Here is a 20,074-nt window from a genome sequence, read left to right as displayed (position 1 = left end):
AAGCCTTCCTTCCCAGAGCAGGGTGTGTGGGCAGCGGGAGGGGGTTGGGGTTTGCGGCACCTGCAGCAGGCAGGTTAGCATCACTTGGGTGAAACAAATCTCTCTGGGCAAAGGGAGTCTTGGGGGAGTGAGAACTGTTTGTAAAGTCCCCCTTCCCACCCCAAGGGGCCTAATTTATTTGCTGGCTCCTGAGAATGGAGAGGATATCTCTTGGGAGAACAGAGCCTGCTCTTGCCTGACAGCAGCTAGACACAGGGCCTGCTCTGGGAAGACACTGCCCCTCCCCCAAACCCGGCACCTGAGGTGGACTTGTGGTCAGGACCTCTGTCCTGTCAAAGGTGAGTCGGTGTAGAGTGCCTGCAAGTTCTCTCCCCTTTGGTAAAGGAGAAAAACCATCATGCTTGTCCCCACGGTCACAGGTGTTTGGCCTGAGTCCTGGGAACCAGGTCTGAGACCTCGTTCTCCTGCTCATTCAATCAGAGTCTCTATGGTAGTCTGAATATGCCCCAGGTCTGAATTCTAGATCTTTTCCCTCAACTTCTACTTCCTAGGAAAAGAAAGTGCAGAGGTATGTGTGTGCCAGAGGGTGTGTGTGGGTCTGTGTATGATTCATGTGTGTATGTGTCTCCGTGTATCTAAATGCCCGTGTTTCTACAGTTCTCTAGTTGTCCGATATTATCTTTACCTGTGTCTGTCTGTGTGCCTGCGCAAAGGGGTACCTGTGTGTCTCTATGTCGTTGTCAGCCTCTGAGTGTCTTCTTTTTCTCCTCAGGGTGTGTGTGTGTGTAACGTCTGTGAGGACAATGACTGTGGTGAGGGCTGGAACACAGGGCGGTCTGCCCCTCTGCCCTCTCCTCAGTGTTGACGACAGTGGGACTGAGGATGCCTGGGGATGCCATGGCCGCACTGGGGTGGGGTGGGGAGCCCTGCTATGGCATGAGTGAGGAATCTTTTGTGGGCATCCCAGGAAAGTCTCGTCCCTCCTCCCCCTTGGGCCCTGAACTGCCAAGTCCCTTCCAGCACTAAGTATTGACGTGGTTGGGGGCTGAGCTCCTCCACCGCACCTCCCAGAAAAAAAGGCTCATACTCAGGTAGGGGCTTCAGGTCAACAGCTGTCAGGTCTTGGTGCTGGCTGAGGGCTCCTCCACACCCTCCACAACCCTCCTGACTCTTCATTCACACGGGAAGAGGGGCATGGAGGGAGCAGAGGGCCTGACCCTCCAAAAAGGAGTGGGGTCTAGTTCTGCTGATCAAGAGGTCTTGGCATCCCAGTTTCTTTTCAAGTATCCACTGCATCCCAGAAATGAATGTGCTCACTGGAGATCGAGATCCCTGTCGTGGCCTCCCTAATCCTCCTGGAAACTCCAAACTGGGTAGCAGAAAGGCCACGACCGGTGTGGTAAATTAAACACAAGAGGGAGAGGCGCGCAGGGCTCGGGTTGTTCAGGAGCCGGTAGCACAGGTCCAACCTCCCACTGGCCAGCGCGCTCCAAGACCAAGCGGGGAGGGGCCTAGCGGGAGCGCGCTAAGGGCGGGGCGTTGGGAGCGCGCCCGGGAGGGTGGAGGGAAGGACTGGGGGCGTGGCCTAAGGCTCGGGGGCTGGCGACGGAGGCAGCAGGGAGCTGGGAAGCGAGAAGCCGGGAGCTCGGGGCTCAGTCGGGGGGCGGCGGCGGCGGTGGTGGCGGCGGCGGCAGCTCCTCCGGGGATGGCGGCGGCTCCGCTGCTGCTGCTGCTGCTGCTGCTGGTGCCGGTGCCGCTGCTGCCGCTGCTGGCCCAGGGGCCCGGGGGGGCACTGGGAAACCGGCATACGGTGTACTGGAACAGCTCCAACCAGCAGTGAGTCGGGGGCGCCCAGGGAGCTCGTGCATCCCGCGTCAGTGAAGGGGGAGCTGGTGGGCCCGGGAAGTCCTGCGGGAACCTGGGATGGGAGTCCTGAAAGAACACAGCTGGGTGCGAGAAGCAAGGGAGAGGGGGACGTTCTATAGGCGTCTATGAGACTGGGGTGGCGGGTGTCTGAAAGAAGCTGTTGAGGTGTAGTAAGGAGGCCTTGGTCGTTCGGAGGAGGCTGTTCAGGGACCCCCCCCACACACACACCTTGGCTTTCCTCCGCACTCCGTACCCTCATTGCACAGTGCCCCCATCTTCACCCCCTTTGGCGGGCTGGGGTTCGGGAGTACCCGTGTGCTAGGGGTAGGCCGCCCGTACTTGGGGAGAGGGGGCAGGGATGACCTGTTTTCAGCGGTGAGGGTTTCAAGAGGCTGTCTTGGACCCCCGCTTTGGAAAGCGGGTCTGGCCCCGGCTGGGTAGCTCAGTTGGTTAGCGCGTCATTCCTAAACGCCAAGGTTGCGGGTTCGATGCCTGGTCAGGGCACGGACAGGAAGCAACCAACCAATATTTAAATAAGTGGAACAAATCTCTCTCTCTATCAAATCAGTGTGTACATTTTTTAAAAAGTGGGGTTCCGGGTTGAGGCAGGGAGTCCCACTGAGCACCTCCTCAGAACGAAGGCGAAGGTGCTGCCCTGGCTGTGTGGACGAGCCTGGCTGGGGTGAGCTGGAGCCGGGCCGCCGCGTCAGGGGGGCCCCGAGGGTGTTGCTCAGCGAGAATGGGGACGCGGGGTGCTGTGAAAGGGAAGGAAGCAGGGAGATGTCGGCTTGTCACACAGGCGCGCGCGCACACACCCGGGCTGGGGACGGCGTGTGGCTCTAAGTGTGAGCGGGCGTGCGCGGCTGTCAGTGCGCGTGTTTGTCTGGGTGTGTGATTTGTGTGTCTGCGTTGGCGATCGTCTGGGAAAGGCGGCGAGGACGGGTCGGGGAGGGGGCTGCGGCCGTGGTCCGCGTGGCCCCCGCCTCTGGGCTCCGGGGGCGGGGGGCGGGGGGCGGCTGTCGGCGCCGCCGCGGTCTGGGCGGGTGTCAGGGCGGCCCTGTGGTTGCCCGGGTGTGCAGCGCGGCGGCTGGGTGCCGGCTGCAGGGCCGGGTTCTCATTCTGCCCAGTCCTTGCTGCCCTTGTCTTCTCCTCCCGGGCGAGCCGCTGTGTGGGTCTCCCCGGCCGTCTCTGTGTGTGTCTGTGTATTAGGGGGGGTCCCTGGGGATGCGGGGGTCACTGTCACACCTGCCGAGGCGGCGGCCGCCGCCGCACTGCCTCTGGCTCCCCACCCGGGAGGCGATTCAGGAGCAATGGCGAGGCCCCAGGGGAGGGGCTCGGGAGGCCCGGCGGCTGCGACCCCCAACCTCCCGGGGGAGGGGCTGCCGCTCGCCGCTCAGCTCTTTGTTGTTTGGGGCTCCGCACCTCCCCCTCTCTCCCTCCTGCCGCCCAGAGTGTCAGACTGGGGGTGGGGATGAGCCAACGACGCCCCCCTCTCGCTTCCCATGGAAACCTCTGGGTGGGGATGCGGCCCCTCCTCCCCGGAGTGGGACTCGGAGAACTCCGGGGGTCCTAGGGGCTGACTCCCCTCCTCTATCTGGCTCGTCCCCCTCCCCCAGACTCACACATCCGCCCCCTGCCCCGCTAGAGTCTGACCGGGAGTGGAGAGCGCGCAGGTGAAGGGCCAGGGTGCCCTGCCACCCTTGGGGCACCCCGGGGTTCTCAGTGGAAGCCGGAGCCAGAGGGAAGCGGGAATGGCCGGAGGGGTGGGAGGGAGGATGCTGTTGATCAGGTTCCCTTCCCCCGCATACACCTGGGCGCAGGTGAAAGCCCGGGTGGAGACAGGAAAAGCCTCCTTTCGGTCTTTCCCGCTCCCCTCCAGCCCCGACCCGCAGCGACGGGAGGGGGTGTGCGCCCGGAGGCCGCTGCCGCCCCCGCCTCGCATCTTCGGCCTTTGTTGCCGCTGCGCCCGGGCTCCCCGGCTCCCTCACTGCGGCAGCCGCGGCCCCATAAATCGTGAGAGCGACGTGCTCGGTAGCCGGGAGTGGAGAGGGCCGGGGAGCTGGGGGCGGGGCCGGGCCGAGCCACAGGCTCCCGCGCCCCTTTCCCCAGTCACGTGAGCTGGGCTACTGGCTCCCACCCCCAGTCACGTGCGAAGGGTCTCTGCCCCTTGGGGTCACGTGGAGAGGGTCTTGGGACCCCTCCTCTTGGGGGTCACGTGGGAAGGTGCCGGTGGGACACGTGCGGCGGCCTTCTTTGGCAGACCTGAGGCCGTGCCCTCCTCGAGGTCGGAATCTCGCCCCCTGCCCCCTGAGCGGGGGCTGAGCGCCCCTCTGTTTGGTCTCCTGGAGTAAGCGAGACCAGCTCCCAGCCTAGTCCAGAAACTGGGGCTGGGAGGGCTATACTGGAAAGCAGCATTAGCGTGCGGGTCGGGGGCTCCGGTCCCCGGAGTCGGGAATTTCAGTGGGAGCGGGAGGCGAGGGCCGGATCTGTGCGCCCGGCCTGCGCTCGGTTTCCGTGCGGCGCGGAGCGGAGGTGCGGGCGTCCGCAGACTCCAGAAGCCTCGAGAACACCTCTCTCTGGCTCTCTCCCTCCCTCTCGCTTTCTCTCTGCAGTGTTTCAGTTCCAATCTGCTTTTCATTCATACTTATTAACAAATATTTATTGAGCCTCTGCTACGTCCACGTTGGTGTTTCTCTCTTTTCTCCCTGTCAGTCACCGAGTACACCTCGCGCCCCCTTCTTGCCCCCGGCCATCCCTGGCGTCTCGCTCTCGCTGCCTCTCCTCTGTGTGTGCCTCTCTGGACCGGCCTCCACATCTCTCCCTTTCTCCAAGTCTCTCGGTTTTCACTCCCTTCCCTTTCCCTCTCGGCTTCTGGATCCCTCTCTTTCTGGGTGCTTCACTCCCTCTCCCGGATATCTCAGTGGATCCGGGCTCTGCTTGTCTCCCCTCTCGGTGTGCGTCTCGCTCTCACTCGGTGTCTGTGTGTCTCGCTTTCGGAGGGGCTCTCGAGCTTCTCCGCCGCTGCAGATCAATAAACCTTCGCCGCTGCTGCTGTCGCAGGGAGGAGGGGCGGGATGTGGGGTGCGCTAATTCTCTCCCACCCAACGCCAGCAAGTCAAGCTTGGGGCCCAGTTCCCGGTACTGCCGGACTGTCAGGGCGGAATGCCGAGGCCGGGTGAGCCGGAGGGGTGCGGCGGCGTCGGCGTGCACTAGCCGCCCAGTGAGCGTTCCTGTCACCCACCCACCCCCAGCCCGGAGCGGGGACCCCATGCCTTGCACACGTGGTCGAGCCTCGCCTGCAGGAGCCAGCGCCCTCGGGAGCGCGCGCTATAGGGGAGGAAATCGGGCCGGTGTCTTTACATCCCTCCTCCACTTCTTTAGCTCCGCGTTTCCACGTCTAGGGGTCGCGGCAGGGATTTAACAAAACCAGAGCCCTTCAGGATCCTCTCCCTACTCCCTAGTCGTTCAGACACCCCGTTTACCTGCTCCTGCTTGCCCCGGGGAAGGGGGCGGAGGGGTTTGCGTCTTCCCGCTCTCCCTGCCGCCCGCCCACCAGGCTCTAGCAGACAGAGCACCGAAGGAGTGGAAGGTAGGGGTGGGAATGCACACCGAAGGAGAAGGCGGTAAGAGCCAGGAGAGACACGGAGGAACGGAGTGAGAGGCCACCCCCCACAGGTGGGGTGAGCCGGCACTCGCCCTTCTTTGGGAGAGTAGGGAGGCTAGTAGGGAGGCTAGTGGAGGATGACGGGAGGAGGGGTAGAGAACTGTTCGAAGGGGCAGCTACAGCCTGGTCCCCAGATCGCTCACTCTACCCCCTGCGGAGGGTGTAGCTTTAAGGTGGGGAGGTGCAGCCCTGGGGGAGGGGTTAGCAGTGAGCTTCCCCCGGCCTATCGTCACCTCCCTCTTCATTGTCAAGACTGGAAGGATGACAGATTTAATGAAAGTACCCAAGCCAAGCACACACCTCAGGACTCCTAGCAGTGTGGCTGGGGATTCCTGGCACCCAGTCCACCAGATTGCAGCTGGGCACAGCTCTTCATTCCACAGGCAGAACTTTTTCTCCCATGTGTCCAGCTTTGGGGGTATTTCAGGGGCTTTTCCTGCCACCCAGACCCAGGATAGCAAGAGATGACTTTTCTTCACTTGCCTTCGGTCACCCAGCAACCTTTGTATGAGGCTAGTCCACACCCGGTTGGGGAAACTGAGTTACCTGTAGGAATAGCTCTGGCTTTGGCTTATTCCCTGCTGGTATGAGATGTGTTGTAAGAGGGACTGGGCAATGCCCCCAGGGAGGGGCCCCTTCAGAGCAGGGCTGGGAGCCTGGGTGATGCTCAAGGACAGAGGCTCCAGTGTGACCACGCAGCTGTTCCAGGTCTGGTCCCTACCACTGGTGGCCTCCTTCTCAAACAACAAACTTTGGGGTTTGGGATAGAAAGGCAAACCTGGGGTGGCACCTGGGGTTAGGGCTGGTCTAACCCGTTTTCCTGCTCCCAGTGCCCCAGGCCGAGACTCCTGCCCACCCGAGTGCCAGGGCCAGGGAGTGGCCTGAATGACCAATCGCTCCCGTGGGAACCGAGTGGGTCTAGTAGCATTCCTGATGACTCAAGGAAGAGGTGCCCATTCTTACCGAGGTGCCCAAGCACCAGCGCTGTCTTCTCTGCCTTGTGGCCAGGCTTGGAAGGGAATGTTTGGGGAAATGGTGGCACAGGCAAGGCCAAAGAAGTAGAGGGAGGTGAGGAGGGACCCTCAAGGCCCCACCCCATGCAGAGGCCTCCAGGCTACTTTTCCTGTAGATCTAATTACTGTTTGTGGAACTGGGAGATGCCTGGTGGCAATGGGGAGCCAGTTTCTCCCCTCAGGGAGTTCTCAGGGACCCCAGTGGTTTGACATTTTGCCAAGTATCCCATGTTTTCCTGTGTCAAGAATTGTGCATTCCTAACCAAAGGAAATGAGGAGAAACTCCCATCTCGCTCTCCGCCGAGTTTTCTTTTCCACTCAGGTGTTCCTCTCATCCCAATATCATTCAGTACCACCATGGACAGTGGCTCCACCATCACAGCGCTTTGGTAATGACTAGGAAGGTGGGGATTACAAGACACCCAGCATCTGCTTCTCCGTCCCTGAGATTCAGAGAACCAAGAGGCACAGCCATCTTGTCTGGGCACTATGCCCACTGCTCTTCCTTGCGTCACTGAGGGGCAGTGGCACCCAGGCTGAGGAGGGAGGCATACAGGTACAGAAGTTTGGGCTGGTTGGCCATGCAGAGCCTTGATAGTGAATCCCTCGGCTCCCCAATAGGGTGTGTCACATTGGGGACCTAATTGCCCAGGCCTCAGCGTGGAGGTCAGTGGGACTCAAGACACAGAGACCAGTGAATCTGTAGAGGGAGCACATGACAGTGTGTGAGGTGGGTGGGAGGGTGCAGGGGAACAGAGAGAAAGCTTGAGATTGCAGGGGTCAGCAGGCGCTGGCATGCAAGTCCAGCACATGTACAACCGGACGTTTTTGTGTGTCTGCCCTCTCTGAGTGTGTGTGTGCCCTGTAACTATGCATGTGTGTGCATGAAGCCCGCATACGTGCTTTTTGAGGGCAGGTCCTATCATACTGGAGTTGGGGGTTGGACTGGCAACCACAGGAAAGCACTCAGGGAGGGGCTACGGAGGGCACTTATCTATCCTAAGTGATCCCTTCCGCTTTCAATCCTTCCTTCCCTGCCTCAATCCGCCCGCTCCACTGGCGAATTATGGGGGGTGGAGGAAATCCGGGCCTGGGTCTGGGAGTCGCAGAGGCCTGCGCCGTTTCTGTGGTAACCAAAGCGCGTGTTCCCTACTTCCCTCTACCTTTCTCCCCGCCTCTTTACCGTGGAGGCAGACTGGGCTTCCCCGCGCCTTTGCTGCCCTCTGGTGGCCACCAGGAGGACAGAACATGGAACTCCCCGGGAGTCTAGCTCAGGGACCGGGCGGCACCAGGGTCCTGGGGGTCTGACAGACACAGAGAAGAGAGGATGCTCGGAAGAGCCGGGAAGCTCGAGGACCCTGGGGAAAGTGTGCAGAGTGGTGAGATGGAGAGCCGGTCGTTGTGGGGGCTTCTCTGTGACCCGCTGTTCATCCTGCAGCCTGCGGCGAGAGGGCTACACTGTGCAGGTGAACGTGAACGACTATCTGGATATCTACTGCCCGCACTACAACAGTTCGGGGCCCGGCGGCGGGGCGGAGCAGTACGTACTGTACATGGTGAGCCGCGCTGGCTACCACGCCTGCAACGCCAGCCAGGGCTTCAAGCGCTGGGAGTGCAACCGACCACACGCGCCCCACAGCCCCATCAAGTTCTCGGAAAAGTTCCAGCGCTATAGCGCCTTCTCGCTGGGCTACGAGTTTCACGCTGGCCACGAGTACTACTACATCTGTGAGTGACAGCCGGGGGGTGGGGTCCCCAGGGTCCGAGGGAGGGCTGACAGGCAGTCACCAGGTCTCAACTGGAGTGATAGTCCATACCTGATAGTGCCTCAGTGGGGACTGAGGACCTCGGGATTTCAGCTCAGGCAGAGTCGCGAGGCTGAGTCCTAAGATTGGGTCGAAGTCACTTTCTGCGGGACCTCAAGGGTCCGGGTTTCTTGAGGTCTGGGACCAAGGGGGCTTCAGGGGCTGAGGGCAGAACCTCGTGACCAGTATCCAAAAGTTGAGGAGCTACTGAAGGAGGCTGCCTGGGAGGGGACAGTAGGGGTGGGTGGGCGAGGAGAGTTTGTGAGAGAGGGCAGGAGTGCAAACCCCGAGAGAGCCACTCAGGCCCGGTCTCCTCCCCAGCCACGCCCACCCACAACCTGCACTGGAAGTGTCTGAGGATGAAGGTGTTCGTCTGCTGCGCCTCCAGTGAGTATAACCAGCTCCCAGCTGAGACCTCATCCTTGGCTCCCCTGCTTTGGGGCTCCCCTGGCTTCCCGGGGGTGAGGGTGGAGGGCACAGGAGAGGAGGACTCGCTCCCCAGCTGTAGCAGGGGGAGGGGATCCTGTCCCTGACTCTCCCCTCCTCTCTCCCCACCCGCACCTCACCCCGCAGCATCGCACTCCGGGGAGAAGCTGGTCCCCACTCTCCCCCAGTTCACCATGGGCCCCAATGTGAAGATCAACGTACTGGGTGAGTGCGCAGCGCCCTCTGGTGGCCACTGCTGGAACCTCAGTCCCCTCCCTGGTGCCTGCTCACCTTGCATGCCTCTCCCCTGGGTACACCGATCTCTCCTACCCACGTGGGTGGTCACGTCCCCAGCTCCCTTGCTGCTGCTGCTGCTGCTGCTGCTGCCGCCGCCGCCGCCGCGTGCCCCGCGCCGCGGCGCGCAGCCCAGCCCTCACCAGTCGGTCTCTTCATTTATCCACAGAAGACTTTGCGGGAGAGAACCCCCAGGTGCCCAAGCTTGAGAAGAGCATCAGCGGGACCAGCCCTAAGCGGGAACACCTGCCCCTGGCGGTGGGCATCGCCTTCTTCCTTATGACACTCTTGGCCTCCTAGCTCTGTTCCTTCCCTTGACTGTGGGGAGAGATGGACGGGACTGGGCCCCACTAGGGAGACTTTGGCCTCTCCATGGGAAGTCTAGCCCAGCAGCCTAGACCCCTCCTCAGATGGCTGGAAGTGGGGTCTGCACCACACATCTGTGTCCGCCCTTCTGCCCCCCTCCCTCTACACAGGGCACCGTACTGGACCAGGCACAGGGACAGCCACGGGTTCCAGTAGCCTTGAGGTTCCAGTAATGTTTGGTACCAAACTGGGGGGCCATAAAAGGCAGTGCTCAGGACTCCCTGCCCCCCGGTACCTTTCTCTGTCCTCTGGTGCCCTCCTCTTTTGTCCCCCCAGAGAAACACATATGCCCCAGAGAGCAAACTGAAGCGTGGGAGACACCCCATCCCTCTCTTCCAGGGGCAGAACATGGGGGGGTGGACTAGATGGGTGAGGGGATGGCATCACCTGCTACCCCTTTCCCTGTTTACAGCAATAAGCACGTCCTCCTTCCCCATCCCCACTCCCAGGATGTGGTTTGGATTGAATCCAAGTTTACAGTTAGACACGGGGGGGGGGGCAGTGGAAAAGGGTGACAAGGGTGGGCATTGGGGTGCCAGGCAGGCATGTACAGACTCTATATCTCTATATATAATGTACAGATGGACAGAGTCCCTCCCCCTCCTTACCCCCCTGACCTTCCTCTACTTCCCCTTCCAACTTCAGACCCCTTCCCTACCAGGCTCGGTCCCCCACTGGGGACCCCCTGATCCCTCTTTTGTCTTCTGTGAAGACAAGACCTATGCAACGCACAGACACTTTTGGAGACCGTGAGACAACAGCGCCCCTCCCCCCAGCCTGGAGCCAGGACCCAGCTCCAGGACTTTCCCCGCCCACCCTCTGTGGTCCCCACCCATCCTCCTGGGCCTTTTTCAAGTGCTTTGGCTGTGACTTTCATACTCTGCTCTTAGTCTAAAAAAAATAAACTGGAGATAAAAATACCTGAGTGTGTGTCATTTCCAGTGGCCATAAGCCTTCTGTACACTAGTTTGACCCCCCAAGTCACAGGGCCTGTGTGGGGGAGGGGTTCTAGGGCCAAAGGGACAACTGAGCACCTTATTCTGTAACTCGTCCACCTTAAGGAGGCAGTTCTGTGGCTTTGTGTGGAGGGAGCAACAGGGCTCCCAGGCTGGCCTGGGTGACTTCAGGCAACCCATCCAACTTGCTGAGCCTCAAGTACCTCACCAGGAAATCTGGGTTATGTTGCGTCTCTCTTGGGATAAGTGTAAGGGTTAAATGGCGGGAATATAAGGCTCAATCTGTGACAGTTTCCTCCTTTTCTTCCCACTCCAAGTTGTGAACCCAGACAGAAAAAAAATTCATCTTTAGCTCACCTGAACTGAAATTTAACATTCTCATATGTGTTTGGGCAATAAGCCACAATAGTAACAATGCCTGTGACTTCATGACCAGCAGAAATCACAGGTGTTTTGAGGCTGCATCATGATTTTTGGTGATATCTCGAAAGTGTTTGCTCTTAACACTACTTTGAAATGACTGTAGTTACTAGATCTTTCTTGTTTTTACTGTGTTAATAAAAAGCATATACAGCCCTGGCTGGTGTGGCTCAGTGGATTGAGCGCCAGCCTGTGAACCAAAGGGTCACCAGTTCAATTCCCAGTCAGGGCACATGCCTGGGTGTGGTATAGGTCCCTGGTAGGGGACGTGAAAGAGACAACCCCACAGATGTTTCTCTCCCTCTTTCTCCCTTCCCCTTCTCTAATATATATAGAGAGATAGATACACACATATATCATATACATTATTATGCCACAGAAGTAAATGTTTTGATAACTGTTTCAGTAAAATTAGTTTACTTTGTAATTTTATTTTGTTTGTTTAAAATATTATGGCCAAAGAGCTGGGATTTTGCTGGTGCTGGGGCCACACACACCACAGCACCCTGCATCCCTCAGGGGGAGTGAGAAAATAGAAGGAAAAGAGGGGAGGAGTCCAGGCTTCTGACAAGCTGTAGCCCCTCCCAGGCTACATGAGGTCAGGGCTGTGCAGGTGGGCACTTCGTGGGGGGTGCTGAGGGGGACCCGTAATCTGCCCAGCCTTTGCCTGCTCAGGGAGGAGGGCCTTTTTTCATTGCCAAGGTGTGCACCCTTGGGATTCCATCTCAGCCAGGCTCTCTAATTGGCACTGTGTGGGTAGGCTGTGTTCTGGATGAGTGTCCCTCCTGGGTACCTCTGTGGCTCTTGCCAGCAGCACTGTGGGACTCCCTGAGCAGTGGGGACTGTGTCTTCTCCCGTCCTGTACTCATGGGAAATGAAATTTCAGCTGTACCCTGGAGATGAGTAGACTTCCCACTGGCAGAGCATGGAGGAGGGGCTGGGAGGACAGGTGGGGAAAGAACCAAGGACAGCCAGTACACCAGCTGGAGGCCCCCACCCTGAGGCAAGACCTCAGTGCACCCATGCAATCAGTAGTAGAGTCAGCCCATGTTTATTGAGCACCTGCTGAGCGCTGGGCGTATCCTGTATACTAGGGCTACAAAGAAGATGGTTGCTACCCTCAAATAAGCTCATATATTTTTTAGAAGACTGTTTTTAGAGAGGCGGGAAGGGAGGGAGAAGGAAAGGGAGAGAAACGTCGATGTGTGGTTCCCTCTCATGCCCCCCACCCCTACTGGGGACCTGGCCCACCACCCAGGCATGTGCCCCGACTGGGAGTCGAACTGGTGACTCTGGTTCGCAGGATGGCACTCAATCCAGTGAGTTACACCAGCTGGGGCTTAAGCTCATAATTTTAAAAAAGACTTTATTTATTTTTAGAGAGAGGAAGGGAGGGAAGAGGAGGAGAGAAACATCAATGTGTGTGGTTGCCTCTTGCACACCCCCACCAGAGACCTGGTCTGCAACCCAGACATGTGCCCTAGACTGGGAATCAAACCAGTGACCTTTCAGTTTGCAGGCTGGTACTCAATCCACTGAGCCACACCAGCCAGGGTGACAACTGCTATGAAAACTCTTTATAGCACTCTCCCTCCTGGGAATGTACCTGCACTTTTCACTTCCCCGACAGGTGGGCATCTCCTGAACTCTAAGGGACCCCAGGAGACTTGGGACCAGGGGAACAATGGGCAGTGGCAGCTCCTTCCAGGCTAACCCCCTGACTCTGTCTCCAAGGTCCCCTCTTGTCTGACTTCCCAGTGAGCTAAAGCAGCCCTGCGTGGCTGACTTCTTTCCTCCAACACTCGTAGGGAGCCAAGGCAGAGCACTGCTTAGGCTCTCCTGTTGCCTCTTCCATCGTAGGCCCTTCCATGTCTCACCGTCGCCAGCTTTAATAAACATACCCTCGAAATAAAAATTCTCCGCAGGTTTGGACGTTTCTTCTCAACACCTACAGGGGCAGGCACTGGCCCTTGAGTGGAGCAAGGGCTGCGCTGGGGGATGTGCTAGACTTAGCTTGATCTCGGGCCCGTGGAGGAGGCCCGGGCCATCCTCCATCCCAGAATTTCTCTTCCCCCTTCCCCTCGCTCCCTCCCTCCTGTTCTAGATCCTAAGGGGTTGGAGTAGACTTGGGCCCTGTCCGCACCTGTCCCCCCTAGAGCTACTCAGCCCCAAAGCCTTATATGTTCTCCCTTGCTCTCCTTATTCTATCCAGTTGGCAAACTTGAGGCCTGGGATGGCCTGGGGGGTCATGGTCATAGGCCAGATGTGATGGCGACATGGCTGGGAGGAGACAGGGATTGGAATGAAGGGACATGAGCTAAGTGAACTGGGATGGAGGGACACAGGTGTGGATAAAGGACACGAGCTTGATAGGAGCATATGGCATGAAGGACAGGTGGGAAGTGGTGGGGAGACATGGACTGGGTAGCTTGGGCCCTGGATGACAGATCGGGGAGTGGGGTGCTGACTTGGGGAATAGTACGGGTGTACAGGGCCAGGTCCCCAGAGACGCTTCGGATCTGCAGCAGGAAAAGCGCCTTTAGGCAGAACCCAGGGTTCTCCTGGCCTGGGATGTGACCCGAGGCAGTCCGGCTTCTGACTAGGGCAGGGCAGGGGGTGTGGATAAGTGTCCCTCCCTCAAAGGATCAGCACCAGATTCTTGGCTTTTACCGCAGCATCTGGCCCAGGCTAATTACAGGGCTGTTGCCAAGCCTGGCTATAAAAGGGTGGATGAACCCGCCCAGGGACCCGGGAGAGCTCTGCTTAAGTGGCCTAGGGTCCCCCAACTGGCCCCTGAGAGACTGGTGTTGGCCAGGGGCACACTTTCATTCACACCCAGTCACATAACCTCACAACCTTCCAACCCCATGCAGTCAATCAAACTCACTGCTGGTGGGGGGGGGGCAGGGGAGGGGAGGAGAAGACAACCCTGAAGGGGCCTCAGAAAGGAAGGCAGGGGCTTTGTTTACACAGCTGAAATGGAAGGGGCCTTGCCAGGCGAGAGGGAGCAGCCCAGGCGCCTCAGGCTCACAATGCACCTCCACCCCCAACACTGCAGGCAGGAACGCTGACGCACTCCCTCCCTGCTTCTACACACACTCACACATGCATGTTCAACAAACTTCAAAGCCACACTCACACCCATCACAGGCATCAGGCACACACGTAAATGCCACAGCATCTGGCACACTCAGTAGAGGGGCTCGTAGACACCCCAAACCACACCTGCATCCAGGGTCACACAGGATGATGGTGCACGCAAGGACTGGCATCTGACAGATGACAGTCGCCAACACAGACCATGTTGACGGTCGCACGTAAACACACAGTGCTTGTGTCAGAAGGGCAGCAGCCAGACCTAGTGGGCAAAGTCTGGAGTTCAGGGAAGTCTAGGGGAGGGACGAGGCGGGTGTGGGGCAGAACAGTACCACCTCCACACCCCCTGGGAACTGACAGGTCATGTCAACAGCCACACAGAACACAAAAACAACCCCCAGGTGCCAAGGATGTACCCAGACATGGTTACTAACACAGAGTGAGTCAGGGGCGTCTCACTCACACCCACACGTGCAGAGACAGGGCCCACACCAGGCGCTAGTTAGAGACCAGGCCCCAGGCCCCGCCTCGATCCTCCCAGGCCCCTGCAGGCCCCTCCCACCCCTGCCCTATGCTGGTGACCAGGGAGCCTCTTTCCGTACCACAGACATGCCTGCACGCACACAGACACACACACACTGAGGCTGGGGAAGGGACCCGGGGAGAGATTGAGAGCGCCGGGCCCACTCCACATGGGGCCACGTCCCCACATCTCCCTCTGTGGGCAGCAGTGTGGCCCACTCTGAGCAGAGGCCTACCCCATCCCCCCAGCTCTGGTATGCAGCCCAGAATAAAAGAACCATTTGGCTGGGACTGTGAACAGGGCTGTCAGGGAAGGATTTGGGAGAGATGAGAGGCTTGAGGGATGCTTGGCAGGTTGCCGTCTGTGTGGGTGTTGACTGGGGGGGCTAGGAGTGTAGACAGGCCCCTCAGAGAGATGGCAGGACCAAAAGGTCAGAGGCTGTTATGTTTAGGTTTCATAATATAAGCAGTCACAAAAACATTCACACTCTCAACAGAGCACACCCTTTTCACACAGGGTGCCTTTATGCACTCCCACACCCCGCTGAGAGTCCTCTGTGGCCTCCCAACTGCCCAGGACTACCCTGCAGGCACCCTTCCCACAAGATCCATGTGCGGGGCACCCTCTTGAGTTTCCCTCACCCATCTGCGCTTGGACTGGGGGGCTGCAGGTGGTGGGTGCTCACACTGAGTACCCATGGCAAGTGGGCCTCTTCTTCTGGGGCAGGTGGCTGAAGCTGGGAGCATCTTCACAGCCCGTGTTTTCTGAGCCCGGGGGGAGTGGGGCAGCCAGGAAGCGGTGGCCCTGGGGGCTCCGAAGAAGCCCGATCTCTCTCACTCATTTTTTAGAGATGGATTATTTACTTTCTTTCCTCCCTCCCTTTCTTTCTTTCTTCTCACCCAACGACATTTTTTCATTGCTAGAGAGAGAAACACCCGTGTGAGAGAAACATCAGTTGGCTGCTTCTCGCTCACACCTCATCCAGGGGTCAAACTTGCAGCCTAGGCATGTTTCTCGAGATGGGATCCACCCCACACCCCTTCGGTTACAGGATGATGCCCACCAGCTGAGCAGCACTGTCAGGGCGAGACCAGTTCTCTTTCAGCCAAAAGCACTTAAGCAGAGGCCTGAGTTTATGGCTACCACACACAGATCAACAAACTTCAAGTGCTGGGGAGGACGCGGAACACAGGGAACCCTAGTGCACTCTTGGTGGACACGCACACTGGTGCAGCCACTGTGGAAAACACTGTGGAGTTTCCTGAAAAATTAAAAATAGAAGTGTCTCACCCTGGCTGCTGTAGCTCAGTGGATTGAGCGCAGGCCTGCAAACCAAAGGATCATGGTTTGATTCCCAGTCAGGGCACATGAATGGGCTGCAGGCCAGGTCCCCAGTGTGGGGCACAAGAAAGGCAACCACAAATTGATGTTTCTCTCCCTCTCTCCTTCTTTCCCTTCCCCTGTTTCTGATAATAAGTAAATAAAACTTAAAAAAAAAATAGAACTGTCTTGCCCTGACCAGTGTGGTTCAGTGGGCTGAGCATCATACCACAGAGTGAAAGGTCACTGGTCCATCCCCAGTCAGGACACAAGCCTGGGTTGCAGGTTTGGTCCCTGGCTGGGGTGCACGCAAGAGGCAATGTTTGACTTCCGGCCAAGATGGAGGCATAGGTAGACACACTCTGCCTCCTTGCACAACCAAAGTAAGGACAACAAATTTTAAAACAAAAAGCAACCAGGATTGACAGAAAATCCAACTGTATGGAAGTCTGACAACCAAGGAGTTAAAGAAGACACAATCATCCAGACCAGTAAGAGGGGTGGAGACAGGCAGGTGGGCAGAGAGGACTCCCAGCAAGGCAGTGGCTGGTGGACACAGTGCAGAGGCAAATTGCAGACTGGGTGGTCCCACATTCACACGCAGATAAACCAGGAGGAACAACTGGGGAGTGAGACAGAGTTCCAGCGTGGGGAAATAAAGCCTCAAACCACTGATTGAAAACACCTGCGGGGGTTCAAGCGGTGGCGGGAGAAATGCCCAGCCTCACAGGAGAGTTTGCTGGAGAGACCCACAGGGTCCTAGAACGTACACAAGCCCACCGACCCGGGAATCAGCCCCAGAAGGGTCCAATTTGCTTGTGGGTAGCAGGGGAAGTGACTGAAAACCATCAGAGAGTGAAACAAACACCATTGTTCCTTCCCGACCCCTTCCCCACAAAGAGCATCACAACGCAGCCACGTGGGTTACCCCACCCTGGTGAACACCTAAGGCTCCGCCCCTCACTGCGTAACAGGTGCATCAAGACCATAAGAAAAATGCCCCAAACAAAAGAACAGATCAAACCTCCAGAAAAAATGCAACTAAGGGATGAAGAGATAGCCAACCTATCAGATGCACAGTTCAAACCACTGGTAATCAGGATGCTCACAGGATTGGCTAAATATGGTCATAAATTAGATGAATAAATGAAGGCTACACTAGGTGAAACAAAGGAAAATGTACAGGGAACCAACAGCAAAGGGAAGGAAACTGGGACTCAAGTCAACAGTGTGGGCCAGAGAGAAGAAAAAAGAATTCAAAAAAATGAGGAGAGGCTTAGGAACCTCTAGGACATCTTTAAATGTTCCAACATCCAAATCATAGGGGTACCAGAAGGAGAAGAGGAAGAGCAAGAAACTGAAAACTTATTTGAACAAATAATAAAGGAGAACTTCCCCAATCTGGCAAAGGAAATAGACTTCCAGGAAGTCCGGGAAGCTCAGAGAGTCCCAAAGAAGTTGGACCCAAGGAGGAACACACCAAGGCACATCATAATTACATTACCCAAGACTAAAATGAAGGAGAGAATCCTAGAAGCAGAAAAGGAGACAGTCACCTACAAAGGAGTTCCCATCAGACTGTCAGCGGATTTCTCAAAAGAGACCTTACAGGCCAGAAGGGGCTAGAAAGAAGTATTCCAAGTCATGAAAGGCAAGGACCTACATCCAAGATTGATAAAATGATAGCAAACTCACAATCATTAACAACCAAACCTAAAACAAAAACAAAAACAAACTAAGCACACAACTAGAACAGAAACAGAACCACAGAAATGGAGATCACATGGAGGGTTATCAACAGGGGAGTGGGTGGGGAGAGAGGGGAAAAGGGTAGAGAATATGTAGCATAAATGGTAGGTAGCAGATAGACAGGGGGGTGGGTTAAAAATAGTATAGGAAATGTAGAAGCCAAAGAACTTATATATATGACTCATGGCCATGAACTAAAGGGGGAGAATGCAGGTGGGAGGTGGTGTTCAGGGCAGAGGGGAATAAAGGGGGGGAAATGGGGCAACTGTAATAGCATAATCAATAAAACATTAAAAAATAAAAACAAACAAACAAAAAGAGGCAATGTTTCTCACATCGATGTTTCCCTCTCTTTCTCCCTCAATTCCCATGTCTCTAAACACTAAATAAATAAAATATTTTTTAAACATATTTTATTGATTATGCTGTTACAATTGTCCCATTTCTCCCCTTCACTCCCCTCCACCCTGCACACCACCTCCCACCCACATTCCCTCCCTTTAGTTCATGTCCATGGGTCATACATATAAGTTCTTTGACTTCTACCTTTCCCATACTATTCTTGCCCTCAACCCTATCTATTTTCTACCTACCATCTATGCTACTTATTCTCTATACCTTCTCCCTCCTTCTCCTCCTCCCACTCCCCTGTTGCTAACCCTCCATGTGATCTTCATTTCTGTGGTTCTGCTCCTGATCTAGCTGTCCTCTTAGTTTGCTTTTGTTTTAGGTGTGGTTGTTAATAACTGTGAGTTTGCTGTCCTTTCATTGTTCATATTTTTCATCTTCTTTTTCTTAGATAAGTCCCTTAAACATTTCATATAATAAGGGCTTGGTGATGATGAACTCCTTGAATTTGAGCTTATCTGAGAAGCACTTTATCTGTCCTTCTAGTCTACATGAAAGCTTTGCTGGATAGAGCAATCTTGGATGTAGGTCTTTGGATTTCATGACTTGGAATACTTCTTTCCAGCCCCTTCTTGCCTGTAAGGTCTCTTTTAAGAAATCCGCTGACAGTCTGATGGGAACTCCTTTGTAGGTGACTGTCCCCTTATCCCTTGCTGCTTCTAGGATTCTCTCCTTCATTTTAGTCTTGGGTAATGTAATTATGATGTGCCTTGGTGTGTTCCTTCTTGGGTCCAACTTCTTTGGCACTCTCTGAGCTTCCTGGATTTCCTGGAAGTCTATTTCCTTTGCCAGACTGGGGAAGTTCTCCTTTATTATTTGTTCAAATAAGTTTTCCACTCATGGCTGTTTCTTTTCCCCTTCTGGTATCCCTGTAATTTGGATGTTGGAACGTTTAAAGATGTACTAGAGGTTCCTAAGCCTCTCATTTTTTTGAATTCTTGTTTCTTCATTCTTTTCTGGTTGGATGTTTCATTCTTCCTTCTCGTCCACTCCATTGATCTGAGTTCCAGTTTACTTTCCATCACTATTGGTTTCCTGTACATTTCCCTTCATTTCAATTAGTTTAGCCTTCATATGTTCCTCTAATTTGTGACTAAAATCAACCAGTTCTGTGAGCATCCTGATCACCAGTATTTTGAAGTGTGCATCTGAGAGGTTCGCTATTTCTTTGTCGCTTAGAGTTATCGGCTCTGGGGCTTTGAGTTCTTGAGGCATATTTTGGACTCTTCGTGCCTGTTATGTATGAGGAGTGGAGCCCTAGGTGTTCACCAGGGCCAGGAACTCAGTTGCTGGGTTGTGATACTATATGTGGGGGGTGGGGTCAAAGGAAAGCAATGGCGGCCCCCTCTGCTGCCTCCGCTGCCAGGGCGACGTGGTCTGTCCCATCGCACATTGCGCGGGAATGTGCGACCTCTGAGGGCTTATTCTGAGTCAGGGTCAGATGGTTAAATGGCCATAAAACTTTGGGGAACAAACTCATTTCATATTTGGACCCTTACCATTTAAATTGGCAAAGCAGGTTTCATAGAATTTTACTCATTTTTTCTTAGGCCTGATCACCCCAGGGAACCCACCCTTTCCAGCACAGGGCCACACCTACCTCCAGCATTGTTTTAGGCTTAAGTCAGGTAGGGGAAGTAAGGCAGCCAAGAGATTAGGAGACTTCTCGCAGATAGAATGAGCACTCAGGCTATGACAAAGCCGAGGGGCAAGGGTCCATCACCCCCTTTTTCTATAGCCCCCCAAGTTCTTCCCTGAGGGTCCCTTCAAAACCATGCATGTTTTAGGTCACTCCTCCCTTGAGGAATCTTACCCTTCATTGGCTAACTGGTTATCCGCTCGGGGCCAAGCAGGGTGAGGTAAAGCAGGCAGAGGTGGTGCCCCTATAAGGAAGATGAGCTTTGTCTCCTTAATGGCTTATGGTGCCAAGGTCTCTCACTCAGCCTTAGCCATGGGGGGTTACAGCTTCTGAAACCAGGCAGAGCAGTTCCCAATACCTCCCTCTCTTCCTTCCTTCCCCTCTCTCTAAAAAAATAAATTAATAAAATCTTTTTAAAATTTTACCTTATGTGCCTGGTTGGTGTAGCTCAGTGGATTGAGCGCGGGCCTGTGACTCCAAGGATCGTGGTTTGATTCCCAGTCAGGGCACATGCCTGGGTTGCAGGCCA

General features: G+C 55.9%; 1 protein-coding gene across 3 annotated transcripts; it reads left to right on the top strand.

Moving 5' to 3' along the window:
* The first annotated feature begins 1,646 nt into the window (after nt 1-1,646).
* On the top strand, nt 1,647-10,354 carry EFNA3 (ephrin A3). Of its 3 annotated transcripts, XM_037050599.1 has the most exons (6): nt 1,649-1,836; nt 7,982-8,271; nt 8,670-8,735; nt 8,922-8,999; nt 9,238-9,326; nt 9,545-10,354. In XM_037050599.1, the coding sequence occupies exons 1-6, from the start codon at nt 1,706-1,708 to the stop codon at nt 9,605-9,607; spliced, it is 717 nt and encodes a 238-aa protein (XP_036906494.1). In that variant the 5' UTR covers nt 1,649-1,705; the 3' UTR covers nt 9,608-10,354. The 3 variants fall into 3 exon arrangements, with proteins under 3 accessions (XP_036906497.1, XP_036906494.1, XP_036906495.1); XM_037050602.1 differs by lacking the exon at nt 8,922-8,999 and having other exon boundaries at nt 1,647-1,836; XM_037050600.1 differs by having other exon boundaries at nt 1,650-1,836; nt 9,238-10,354.
* The last annotated feature ends 9,720 nt before the right edge of the window (nt 10,355-20,074 follow it).

The sequence above is a fragment of the Sturnira hondurensis genome, unplaced genomic scaffold (assembly GCF_014824575.4).
Source record: "Sturnira hondurensis isolate 20B ecotype Veracruz unplaced genomic scaffold, ASM1482457v3 Scaffold0006829, whole genome shotgun sequence".
NCBI classification, from domain to species: domain Eukaryota; kingdom Metazoa; phylum Chordata; class Mammalia; order Chiroptera; family Phyllostomidae; genus Sturnira; species Sturnira hondurensis.
This window is presented reverse-complemented; position numbering and strand designations above follow the sequence as displayed.

What these genes read in the sequence shown, in the direction of transcription:
- EFNA3 (XM_037050599.1), top strand. Translation starts at nt 1,706, where the DNA reads ATGGCGGCGGCTCCGCTGCTGCTGCTGCTGCTGCTGCTGGTGCCGGTG. An exon ending in TGTGAAGATCAACGTACTGG is followed by an intron (nt 9,000 to 9,237) that starts GTGAGTGCGCAG and finishes ATTTATCCACAG; the next exon opens with AAGACTTTGCGGGAGAGAAC. An exon ending in GGGAACACCTGCCCCTGGCG is followed by an intron (nt 9,327 to 9,544) that starts GTGGGCATCGCC and finishes CCCTCTACACAG; the next exon opens with GGCACCGTACTGGACCAGGC.